At 40.5% G+C, this 12,503-nt stretch overlaps 1 protein-coding gene across 3 annotated transcripts in view; it reads left to right on the forward strand.

Annotated features, from left to right (window-relative positions):
- Nucleotides 1–12,503, forward strand: part of CACNB4 (calcium voltage-gated channel auxiliary subunit beta 4) — a 135,131-nt gene that overhangs the window by 44,005 nt on the left and 78,623 nt on the right. Inside the window, exon 1 of one of the 3 annotated variants that reach the window (XM_026680092.2) lies at nt 11,026–11,387. The exons of the other annotated variants lie outside the window; for them this stretch is intronic. Within the exon in view, the coding sequence (XP_026535877.1) occupies nt 11,343–11,387 (45 nt within the window). The 5' untranslated portion in view covers nt 11,026–11,342. Of the gene's footprint in view, nt 1–11,025; nt 11,388–12,503 lie in introns of those variants that run through there. 3 annotated transcript variants of the gene reach the window in all.

The raw sequence follows: 12,503 nt of genomic DNA on the forward strand, positions 1-12,503 counted from the left end.
AAAAGCTCACCGGAAGCACTTTTTCATCAAAACAAGATGGCGGCGCCCAGCATACCAGCGGCCCGGTAGGATTTGTTCCACGGACCGGTACCGGTCCATGGACCGGTGGTTGGGGACCCCTGGTTTACATGATCGCATAGATTGAATCACAAATCCAGTGCCAGCATTCCACCCAATCCACAGAAAAAGTCAGTCAAAGCTGAAGAGCCATGGCCAAGTACAAATGAATTGAGCCTGAGCGTATCTGGAGAAATCGATAGAAAACCTTTGATTGGCCCATTGAATTGCAACCAGCAATACCGTACAATTTCCATGTGGTTAGATTTGCCAGCAATTTATACAAAGCTGTAAAAAAAAATTTTCCCCCTAAGAAAGGATATTGGTTCAATGGCTTTACATTTACAAAATCTATAAATGCCCAGAGATCTTGTACTATTCACAGTGGCAACTCAAATGAGTATCTGGAGGGGGCCACCCGAGTTTCAAACCACATTTCTAACCCCGTAATTGATTTGTTTGGGCTCCTTAGTCTATTTTGAGGGGAAATCCTTTAGCGTTGAACAATTTCTCCAGCCAGTAGGATCAACTGCATGTTCAGGCAAAAGCTGCTTCCTTATGGAATGGAATAGAGTATCCTCTTTCAGAAGAAAAAACAAGACTGAGCAGTTTGCCATTTAGTGAGACGGACAACTTTCATCCATATTCCAACAGTCCTCTAGAGAAGTATAGGTAGTCCTCAACTTATGACCACAATGGAGCCCAACATTTATGTTGCTAAGTGAGACATTTTTAAGTGAGTTTTGCCCCATGTTATGACCTTTCATACCGCAGTTGTTAAGTGAACCGGTGCAGTTGAATAACACAGTTGTTAAGTAAATCTGGCTTGTCTCTTGACTTTGCTGGTGATCACCTGATCCCAGGAAACCGCAGCCATCATAAATATGAACCGGTTGTCAAGCATCTGAATTCTGTTCACGTGACTGCTACAATGGTCATACATGTGAAAAACAGTCATAAGTCCCTTTTTTTCAGTGGTATTATAACTTTAACGGTCACTAAACAGGCTGTTATTAGTCAAGGACTACCTGTATACAGACATCTGTCAGTAATCTGTACCTCTTCTGGCAATTTGCAATTTGAGATAGTTGCTTCAGGAGGCACTTGTGGATAGTATTGGAGCCAAAGGAAAATGACAATAGCAGGAGCTGTATGAAGGATGTAATCTATCCCATGATCCTATATTAGCTAGCTACACCTGTCACCAGTGTTGGGATAAGTCTCAGCTGCTCTCTACTTGGTATCTGTCTGTAGCGTGTATCACGTGGCATGCAAAGCCTCCCTGGTTGAGCTTGGAAGAGTAAAAGGAATGGCCCTGATAGAGTAGCTAAAAGCACTGAGAAAGCAGGGAGTTTCTCTTTTCTGTCTAGTACCGCATCCTCTTCCACCTCCTAATAACTTCGAACCTGGATTTTTCCAGGTTTCACTTTCACTTTCCACATAATAGGATTCCCAGTGTTGAGTTATGGAGCAAAATGAGTACTGTAATCCTTTTAAAAAAACCTCTTGCCATCCAGAATTTTGTTGGTTGGATGGGCGGCCCTTTATACTGTATATAATAACAAAACGGCCCTTTATATATATAATAACAAAAACTAATCTGAAAATACATCTCTCTCCCCCCACCCCCGCCTTGTCTTTACAGTCCAGAAAACTTCTGAGGTGTTTATAGTAGTGGGATTCAATTTTTTTTACTACCAGTTCTGTGGGTGTGGCTTGGTGGGCGTGGCAGGGGAAGGATACTGCAAAATCCCCATTCCCTCCCCACCCCACTAACCTGCTTTCCAGCTCCGTTCTCCTGTGCAGGGCAACAAAAGAAGACCCAGCCGATCAGCTGGGAGTCGGGAGGCAGAGAATAGATGGGGGAGGGGCCAGTCAGGGGTGGTATTTGCCAGTTCTCTGAATTACTCAAAATTTCTTGCTACTGGTTCTCCAGAACTAATCAGAACCTGCGGAATACCACTTTTGGGTGTTTGCCATACCCATATAGGATCAGCTGCTTCTTATCTGACTGTTTCCTAATCTGCAGTTCTTCTTCATCCCGCCTCCTAAGATTTTTTCTTCATGTTTCATTCTGAGGGTCAAAGTTTATGCCAGGTGAGATTGAACCAGAATTTATGAGAAAGCAAGTCCTACTATTAGAGGCAGAGCAAGGCAGCGACTAATGATGGTAGATAATGAGGCCCAAAGAGAATGGGCTTTTCTCTTCTTAGCTTTAAGATTCAAAGTTTTTCCCCCCATTAAGCTTTGACTGCTTAAAATGGATTTCCATATAATAAGAATGGAAATTAACTTAGCTGATAATCATGCCAATTCTCAGTACTCTTGTCTCCAGCCTTCTCCCATTCTCATGCAGCCTACATATGCTTGCCACCCACAGCCTGCACAAATAATGAAGAGACTGGAAGACCCAGCCGGTAAGGGAAGAGTCTCAGTAGGCAGAAGAAGGCGGGTGGAAAGGCTTTGCTATCAATCAAAGGCATTGAGCCTGCTACCTTTTGTGTATTCGTCAAACATAGCCGACCTTTTTAGAAAGGGCACTGTAACATGTAGAACTATGCTATTTGGCTTCTGAAGTCTTCAGGTAGGTACCATTAAGTATTTCTTAAATACCCTTTTAAAAGAATTCATTTTCAAGTTTTGGGAAGGAAGTTAATATAGCAATTCATAGAAAGGAAGTTTAACTCGCATCAGATTGTCATGTGGCTGATTTAGCTGGGCCGACAGATGTTGCTAGAAGTAAACTAGGAAGGGCAGGACTTCCTCACGCATGAAACTTGTCCCTCCCCTCAACTTTTCTGGGCAATGGGGATAACAGGCACTTATTTCTTCAGGAATGTTCCTATCCCATTCCTCCTTCTCCCCCTCCCTCCAGTTAAATAATTTAGATATCTTCAGAAAAGAAAAACAGCAAAATCTCTCTCACCATCTCATGAATACAAGGGTTGGGGGGAGAAGGCAGATTAAAGGTTAGTTTGAATTTTGCATTAAAATGATTCTGAGGTAAAAGTGGTTTAAGTCAAGAGTCCCCCAACCTCTGGATTGTGGCGCACTACCCAGACTGTGGCCTATCTGGAATTGGGAACGCACGAATGGTGGGCCAGCAGGCAGTTGCACCTTATGTAAAGGGAGGTGTGCCACAAGCTAGTTCCTCTCTCCACCCCCCCCAAAGCCAGGCCAAACCACAAAGGTTGAGGACTGCTGGTTTAAGTGCATGGGTATAATGACAATAAACACTAGACTAGATCAAAATACCAGCTGAGGAGATAAGAGAAATGAAAGATGAGTGAGAAAGCCTTTTTTTCAAATTTGCCATCTAAGCTACAGCATGGCTCCCTAGGAGTGGCGCACCTCGTTCCTTTTAAAGCAGGCTCTTTATCCTGATGTGCATTTTCTTATTCTGTGTCTCTCATGATAACAATCGTGTTAGCATTATTATTGCTTAAAACTGCTTCTTTTGCATAAATAGTTATGGGGAGCAAAATCAGGAGGCTCATATGCAGTGGTGGGATTCAAATTTTTTTTACTACCGGTTCTGTGGGCGTGGCTTGGCGGGCGTAGCAGGGGAAGGATACTGTAAAATCTCCAGTCAGAGGGAGTATTTGCCGGTTCTCCAAACTACTCAAAATTTCCGCTACCGGTTCTCCAGACCTGGTCAGAACCTGCTGAATATCACCTCTGCTCATATGCCAGTTTCCCTGTGACAGGGCCTTGAGTCAATTTTGCCTGGAATATTATAAATAGAAAAGGTGGATGCCAATCCTGTGAGATGATATCCTTTCATCCCTTCTGTACTCATTTTTTCATTGTCTTCTGTACATGCAATGCCTCAAACTTGCCTGTTTGTATTTTCTTGGCCTTTCGTTTATGTTCATAGAGAGGCAGAGTAGCATGGAAACAATTACAAAAATTCTATACCTCGAAACATTCAAGCTATCTCATTAAAGAGCCTTACATACTGGAAGAAATTAATGGGCCATATAGGTTCTCTGCCTTCCCTAGTGCACCAATCCATGTTAAGTTGCTGGGAAAGAGTGCTGGAATTTTCCTATTTAGGGGGCAAATAAAATGTCTTTCTAATCTGGAATGCTTCTCTCAGCCTTGCCTAGGCCTTGAACAAAAGGCTGTAATCTTCCCTTGCTGCTTCACCAAAACAAACCCCTCAAAGACCCCTTACAGAGATTATGCTTAGTCGGACATCAAAGCTGAAACCAGTGGACAACAGAACACTGCAGTCGGTTGCTGCAGTGATGTTAGAACATAATCAAAAGTTACATCCAGCAGTATCAGACTAAAATCCCCGGTAAATTTTCATTGCCAGACTCTAGAAGGGATATAAACTAAGCCTTACAAAATAGTAATCAAGGATGTTAATCTTTCTTTTTTGTTTTTTTTTACATTTAAATACAACACTTTGGGTTAGTTGAATTAACACCGCCTTTTACAAACGGAATAAATTAATGGTTGCTTGAGCCCTATGAGGGTGTTTCTCATAAAGATAATGGGATACTGTTGCAATCAATTTGCACAAGCATTTTAACCTATCACTAGGAAGTCTAACTTGGTCCTGAGGTACATAACGTACCTCCCAAAATATCCTCCATAGCTACAATGACTGTAATTTCTTGGAAATAATCAAGGAGAAACTGGAAAAAGGGGGAAATCCTTTTTCTATAAGGATAAAAATTAGCTTACATTTATGACTTGGCTTGAGAAAATATAACTCCCTCAGACCATTCAGTCTTTAATACCTATTATTACAAGTGCCATCTGAATGCCAATTAATGTAATTCCTTTTGTATTCGCTGAGTAATGGCAGGAGTCTACTGCGATGAATGTCATACTCTACACAAACTTTTGAAGGCTGCTGTAAACATGTATTTTTTAATATGAATATTGCATTTCTTTGTATTCCTTTTATTTATTTGGGTCATTTTTTTAATTCATTACAATTCAACAAACTGTGGGAAAGGAATTTCTGATAACTTGTTAATTTTTTCTCTCCTGGCTCTGCTGTATTTTAGAGAGTGGTTCTTGGTAAGTATGTATACACACTGTAAAGGGATTTAGAGTTGACTTTGACAGAGATATGAACAGGGGAAGAAAGGAGCAAGTTGAAAGGGGACTTTGGCAAAGAATACATAGTCCCATGATAGAAGGAAGTATGAGAAGGAAACTCAAAATAATATGATTTATATCAGCCAAGTAGGCCAGGTTAAGAGCCAGACATGGTAGGGATTCCAAGAAGGCTCTTTATTGTTACAGGGTAGTATAACAGAATCTTGGAAGTATTTCAGTTTCTCTCTGACCCATCATATATTAAAGAAAATCAAGGTGATGTTACTGCTGTAGTGGTGCAGTGGTTAGAATGCAGTGTTGCAGGCTAACTCTGCCCATCCTGATTGGCTCAAGATTGATTCACTCTTCTATCCTTCTGAGGTTGGTAAAATGAGGACCCAGATTGTTGGGGGCAATATGTGTTGTGGTTTGCCGGCAGCCGGTGCAGCCAGCAGCGGGAATCGGACAGTGAGGAAGAAAGGGGACCAGTCAGGAAGTCTGGAGAGGACTTGGACGAGAGGCCTGGGTCTGATGCAGGGATGGGGCCAGGACCATCTGGGAGTGGGGTGCTGCCTTTGAAGCCTTTGGAGGCTGGCAGCAGCGAAGCAGAGGACCCAAGGGAGCCTGTTCCCAGTGCGTGTGTGCGCAGAGCTGCTAGAAGAGAGCAGCTGAAACAAAAAAGGTGACTCGGGAGTAAGGCTGGGAGGTGACTGCCCCTCCCATAAGGAATAAAAGTCAGACCTAAATGGTGAAACCTTTGCAGGAAGCAAAGTAGTTCAATCGGTTCCAAGTCCTCTTTGAAGCTCTGTGTACTTTGTTTTTTTTCTTGTACTTCGGTTGGTTTCTTTTATAGTTAATTGGATACTTCTGTTTTTGGCAGCATTCCACAGAACTGAAAGGTGTGTGCTTATCTTGGGGAACTGTTTAAGATGGCTGGGAATGAAAACAATTCCCAGCTTTGCAATAAAATAGGTTTTGCCTTTAAAACAAGTTTGTGATTAATTATGCTTGACGAAGCCTGGGTCAGAACAATATGCTGACTCTGTAAAACACTTAGAAAGGGCTGTAAAGCACTATGAAGCAGTATATCAGTCTATCTTTTTTCACACTTCCTTGAAACTGTGTAATCTCTTTTCCAAGCCCTCCCCTCCGATGCCTGTTTTAGACTTTCTCGAAGTTCAGCTCAGTAAAAGTGTTCACATATACACATAATACATATACCTGTTCAAGAAAGAGAAATGTGGAGAATGGACTAGCCTAGATTAACAAGATGTGGAAACTGATTTATACTGGATTTCCATCATTATTGAGACTTTTTTCCCCCTTGCCTATTCTTTCTTTGGAGAGGAATTATCCTATATTCAGATTTACTTCTTTTGTGGCAAATAGCATAATTTCATCATTTTTCCTTGCATCTTTTCTCATATCTATCATTAGGAAATAGCTAATAATCAGCCACTTGGAGAGTTTGTGTACATTTCATGCAATTCAGATTAATTTCTCTTTGATGGAAGGATGCTGAAATCCATTTTCAGTATTTAACTATACATTTCTTGCTAAGTAATTTCACTGTGTTTGCTAAAGATGCCTGTGAGTGTGATAGTTGATATGATATGGAACAGAATTACTCAGAGGAGAATGACGTTCGTTTTATTTCTCTTAGTGATTCATTGTTTTATATCTCCGGATTGCTGTAGGTAGGAGTAACTTTAAACTCTCCTGCTACATTGACCTGATTTACAGAGTAAACTAAGCCATGATTTGCTTATTAGGGAGAAGCGTGGTGTACAATACTCATTTTAGGCCAAAAATTAAACATCCAAAATAAATGTATTAAGCCCAAAAGTTGACCATACCCATTCATTCCCTGAAGATATTGAGAAAAAAAATGATAAAACTGCAGCTCCCAGCAAAAAAAAAAAAAAAAGAGGCAGATGCTTCCAAATTAGAATGACAGGCAAACTCAATCATTGGATTGCATCCAATGGTATCTGGTCACCTCAGGTCTGCTTTAAAAGCTTGGGGGTCCACAGGAGAACACTGGAAGGAGTTTGCATATATGACAATGGGTATTAGTCAGCATTTCTCTCTCTTTTTTAAAAAAAAATACATCTATTAATAATTTTACATAAACTAAAAGAGAAATCTAAAGAAAAGGAATGAAATATTAAGCAAGAAGTTCAAGAAAGAAACAAAAAGTTACAAAATATGACTTCAGACCTTTTCTTCAAAAGTTAATTATAATCTTGTATTAGATATATTAGATACTATACAAGTCCCTTCAGCCCTTCATTTAATTCCAAAGAAGTTCAAACCATACATCATCATGTTTTCTTTTTTCAGCAAAAGGCCTATATAAGGTTTGCAGTCATCAAAAAAAAAAAAAAAAAAGATTTGGGTGGGTTCCCCCCCACCAGCTAGGTCAGCTTTGCCATTTCTGCAAATTTTTAAGAGTCCCTCTTTGAAGGAGATGGAAGGTTTAGAAAAATGAAATATAAATAAATACAATTTTAATGTGTTCACAATCTATTCTTCCACTTTGGGAATGTCATTGTTTTTCCATTGTTTAGCTAGCTTTTCTTAACTTTTTGTCCTTGAGACATGTTTGAGTTCAAGCTCCCAGCTGTTTTTGAGACATGTCGAAGAAAGTTATTCCTATTTGGAATTTGAGAAGCTGATGGGTGATCAGTAGTTGATCTGTTCTTATGGGATGTATATCTTACTGCCATTTGTTTTGTTTTGTTTTGTTTTTTGCTTAGATTATGTGTTATAGCTACAGTTATTTATATGGTTGTTTTAGTCCTTCAGTTTTGTTCCATGCCTAGACTTGCTTCCATAAGGGAGACAAAAATGGAATCCAAGAATTAAATAATTAAATGTTAATAGCGAGGACCCACTAAAAACATAGAGCAGAAATGCAAATAAAGATCTTTTCAAACATACTGTTGGTTGCAGAGATACAGAGATACAGGTACAGTGATGAAATGGAAAGGAAAAGGGAGGAATGGCAGGTTAAAAAGAATTGTAATTTTCAACTGATCCTACTACCTGCAGATGCTTAAGTGATCACATCTTTTAATGGAAAATTCCCCAGATGTCTTGTCACTGCAGGAAACTCTGAGATTGCTTTAGATTAGGTTGTATTCAGGCTTGTCTAATTTTCAGTGGATCTGAGGATTTAAGTGGGTGGTTACACCCATCAACATGAATTACAATCAATGCTAGACATAGGAAGATAGATTAGGAGTGGAGTGACATGCTGAGTAACATAGAATACTGGGGAAGGAACATATGGGCTAAAATTTCCCCCATATTTTATAAGTTTTTAAGTTTCTTAATAATACACAGGGCCTAAAATCTGCCACCACCACCAGATGCTTAATTCATATAATTGCAGGGATAAAAATTCAGAATTTAGAACATTTAATGTGAATTTAAAAATAATAGCAGTATTATGACTAATACATTTACATGTATTAACTGTATTTTAATGCATGCATTAACTGTATTTTAATGCAGTTAATGTATTTTAATGTATGTATTAACTGTATTTTAATGCATGCAAAATTGGGTGTAACTTTAAAGAATAGTGCAGAAGCAACAGTACAACTACATTAGTTTTATTGTAGAACTTTCCTCCAAAACTGAAAAGAAACCTCTTAGTTGATAAATTCAAAAGTCAGCCATTGCCTTAAGATCAGTTTTAAATGTAAATGTTGCTGATAATACAAATTCGGGTGCAACAGATCGTTTATAGGCCAACATCCAAAACTAAAAAAAACAACACCTTAGTTGATAAATTCAAAAGTCAGCCATTGCCTTAAGATCAGTTTTAGGTGTAAATGTTGCTGATAACACAGATTTGGGTGCAACAGATTTTTTTACAAGCCAAAATTGACAAAATCAATATATTTTATGTATCATTCCCCAAGCAGAAGTTGTGTCAGGCTTTTTTAAAGTGACAGGTCTGAATGCAGTAAGATTACAACAGTTTGTTCTGTTGGGGGTGCTGCAGAGGGGGAGAGGAATTAAAATTAAAAATAGTGATGTCACTACACACTATATTCTGTAAAGGGGGAAAAAAGCTTGTGACCTGATCAAGATAAAGAAACTTGAAATATGATATCAAAGTACTTAAATGTCCCCACTTTTTTTAATGGATCTTCATCCAAGATCCATCTGTCTTATGTGACATTTTTTGAAAAGGACTGAAATCTTTGATTTATTGTAATAGTTCTTATTAACTATTGTTAATAACAAAGGGGTTATTTGAAAGGTATGCCTCAGCTCTGCTTGGTTTATTTACTGAATACAATACTGCATAATCCTTATAAGGAAAAATGGGCATCTTAACCTCTGATAATGCAGGAGGATGGCAGTGTTCTAGCTTGTTTATAAATGCAACTCATGACAGGGTTCTTTCTTGTTGAAATGCAAATTAAAAACAGCAAGAAAACAAGGACACACCCTTACTAGGGCCCTTTAATTGTTAAAATAAGATTAGATTACACTAAGATGTACCCTATCTTTCTAGCATGCTTGCAAGTGAGCTTACCAACTGCAGCTATTTTTCCAACAAGTGAGCAAACACAGTGCCACAATCCTTTCAAGGTCTTTTCAGCTTCTATATTTAGAGGTCTCTCATTAATAAAATGTGAAAATATGCCTCCACTTTAAGCAGTCAACTTCTATCCAAGCAAGCATGTTTGCTGGATTAGGTGGCACCTTGACAAAATATATATCCACTTTGCAGTTTGTATTAGACAGATGAAGCTATTTTATAAATCATGGCTTTTTTTGGTATGACTTCACAGCAGTTCTTTATCACATATCATTATCATAAGCAATACACGCTGATTCCTAGGCTGCTTCTAGCTAATAATTTTAGGGTAGTCTTGCCTATCTTATTGGCAGAATTCTATGAGTTCAGAAGATGATGCCTTACTTTTCTGGCTATTCTGTATTTTTTTTCCATCAGGAAAGGCAATAGAATTGCTGTCTTCTGATTAGGAGAGTCCATAAATGCCGGCTAGTTTACTTTTATGTATTTATTTAGATTTGTATTCTGCCTGTTCCCTTCGGAAAGCAGAAGGCAGCTTCTAAGGGAATCTCCCTTTATTTAATCCTCCCATCAAAAACTTTGAAATAAGTTGGGCTGAGATTGCGACTTGGTGCAAAACCACCCAGTGAGTTTCCATGGCTAAAAATGGACTTGAACTCCGGTTCTTATGAACCTAGGCCTAACCTCCCTACCCAACACAGGCATCATGTTTATAAATCCTGGCGATTAAATTTAAGATTGCTAGCTAAGCATGCTATGCCAACTAGGACAATGGCCGTGGAGCATCTTGTTAATTAATTGAATGTTGGCTTCCTTGCATTCTTCTGTTGTTGGTTAAATAATTTTGGCCGAAATATATTTTGCATCCTGTGGGAAAGTTTTTTTTAAAAAATTGTTTAGATGATTGAAAAGAAGCTGGACAGCAAATCCAGCATACAAATGAACTCTTTTTCCCCCCCTCCTCAACTATGATAGTGATCATTCAGTCTTTTCCTCCTGGGAAGAAAAAAAAAGTCAGCCCAGAGTACTTCATTAAAGCCAGCCAGTTATCCTCTGTCAGCCTCACTTCCTTATTAACGACGATGCCTCTTTATAACGATTCTGAGCCCCCCACCCCACCCCTCCCGCGGGCAAAAGAAATCCCTGAAGGGGCGGGCGGGGCGGGGAGGAAGGAGGGAAGGAGAGAGAGAGAGAGAGAGAAAGAAAGAAAGAAAAAGAGATGCCTGTTTGGAAGAGCCCGTCCTCATGTTTATATCATTTCCCCCTCGCACGGAGCCCAACGTCTGCAAGTTGACGAGGCGCAGCCACCGAGCCAATCAGGCTTTCGTCTCCTTGCCTCTGTTGTCATCAGCCTTCGGTTGCTTTGCTGCTCGGACTCCGAGAGAGAGAGAAAGGGAAAGCAAGAGGCAGATAAAATGCCAGCGTTGCTGGGCTGCCTCTCGGGATGACCTCTCTCCTTCGAGGATGGGCATGAAACAGCGGCGCGGCCCGGGGGCTGGGTGGGGGGAAGCCGCGCAGCCCAACAACTGAACGAGGCAGCCTGAGCTGAGTCGGACTGGGCCTTTCCCCCGCCTTGGCAATCCCAGTGGTGTCTGTGGCCCGGGGGCGGGGGGTTTCCTTTTTTTTTTTGCCTTGAAAAAGGGGTTCTTTGGATTATCAGACCTCCATGTATGACAATTTGTACCTGCATGGATTTGAAGACTCTGAGGCGGTAAGTCCTTCCTTCCTTTCTTCCTTGCCTCCTTCCTTCCCTGCTTCCTTCCTTTCTTCCTTCCCTGCTTCCTTCCTTTCTTCCCTGCTTCCTTCTTTCCTTGCCCCCTTCCTTCCTTCCCTCCTTCTTTCCTTGCCTCCTTCCTTCCTTCCTTGCCTCCTTCCTTCCTTCCTTTCTTCCTTCCCTGCTTCCTTCTTTCCTTGCTTCCTTGCTTCCTTCCTTCCTTCCTTCCTTCCTTCCTTCCTTCCCTGCTTCCTTCCCTGCTTCCCTGCTTCCTTCCTTGCCTCCTTGCCTCCTTCCTTCTTTCCTTGCCTCCTTCCCTCCTTCCTTCCCTCCTTCCTTCCCCTCTTTCTTCCTTCCTTCCTTTCCCTCTTCCTTCCCTTTCGGTCTTTTGGTGCGTCCCCCCCTCCTTTCTTCAGCAATAACAAAGTAAGCAGAAGGAAAAGGATATCCAAGAGCTGGGCTCTTTCTTGGTGGGATGATGGCAGTGCATCTGATCTGCAGGCACCTAAACTAATCCCAGGTTATGTAATTCTTCATTCAGCATCCCTGAAGGAAAAGAGAAAAAAAGCAGGGGTGGAAAGCATTTGGTTGACAGACTCTGCACCCCAGATGCTCAAGGCAGGCTGGGGGAATGCATCCCGGGGTTTTCTAATTTGGAAAAACGTTGTTGCCTTTGGGCCACTATGATCAACATCTAAAGGAATATGGGAATGTGCATATAATGCTAGTACCCTCTCTGCTTTGTTTAAGCAGACTGTTATTTTCCTGACCTGATTCCCCCTCTCCTTTTTTTTTTCTACCTAGCCAAATAATCAGTGTAGATCCATTTGCTTTTCTTGAACAAAGAAACAGCACAAGTGGTTGGTGTAATGCAATCCTGTAACATCACAAAAACAGTACGGATGCTTCACTGGTCTTGTCATTTTATGCAATGTTGATAACCTGCTCTCTTAAGCCAGGATAGGCATTTATATTTGTCCAGAATTGATTGCCAGTTATCTGAAAGCCTGTGCTAGTTGGAAGACACTTGAATGTAGATTGGAATAAGATAATTGAGGACTATAAAGTATAATACTGCCTTAGTCAAAATCTTTACCTCTACAGTTTAAAAAA

The sequence above is a fragment of the Notechis scutatus genome, chromosome 1 (genome assembly GCF_049901735.1).
Source record: "Notechis scutatus isolate UNSWTSFEM ecotype Mainland chromosome 1, rNotScu1.2, whole genome shotgun sequence".
In the NCBI taxonomy this organism is placed as follows: Eukaryota; Metazoa; Chordata; class Lepidosauria; order Squamata; family Elapidae; genus Notechis; species Notechis scutatus.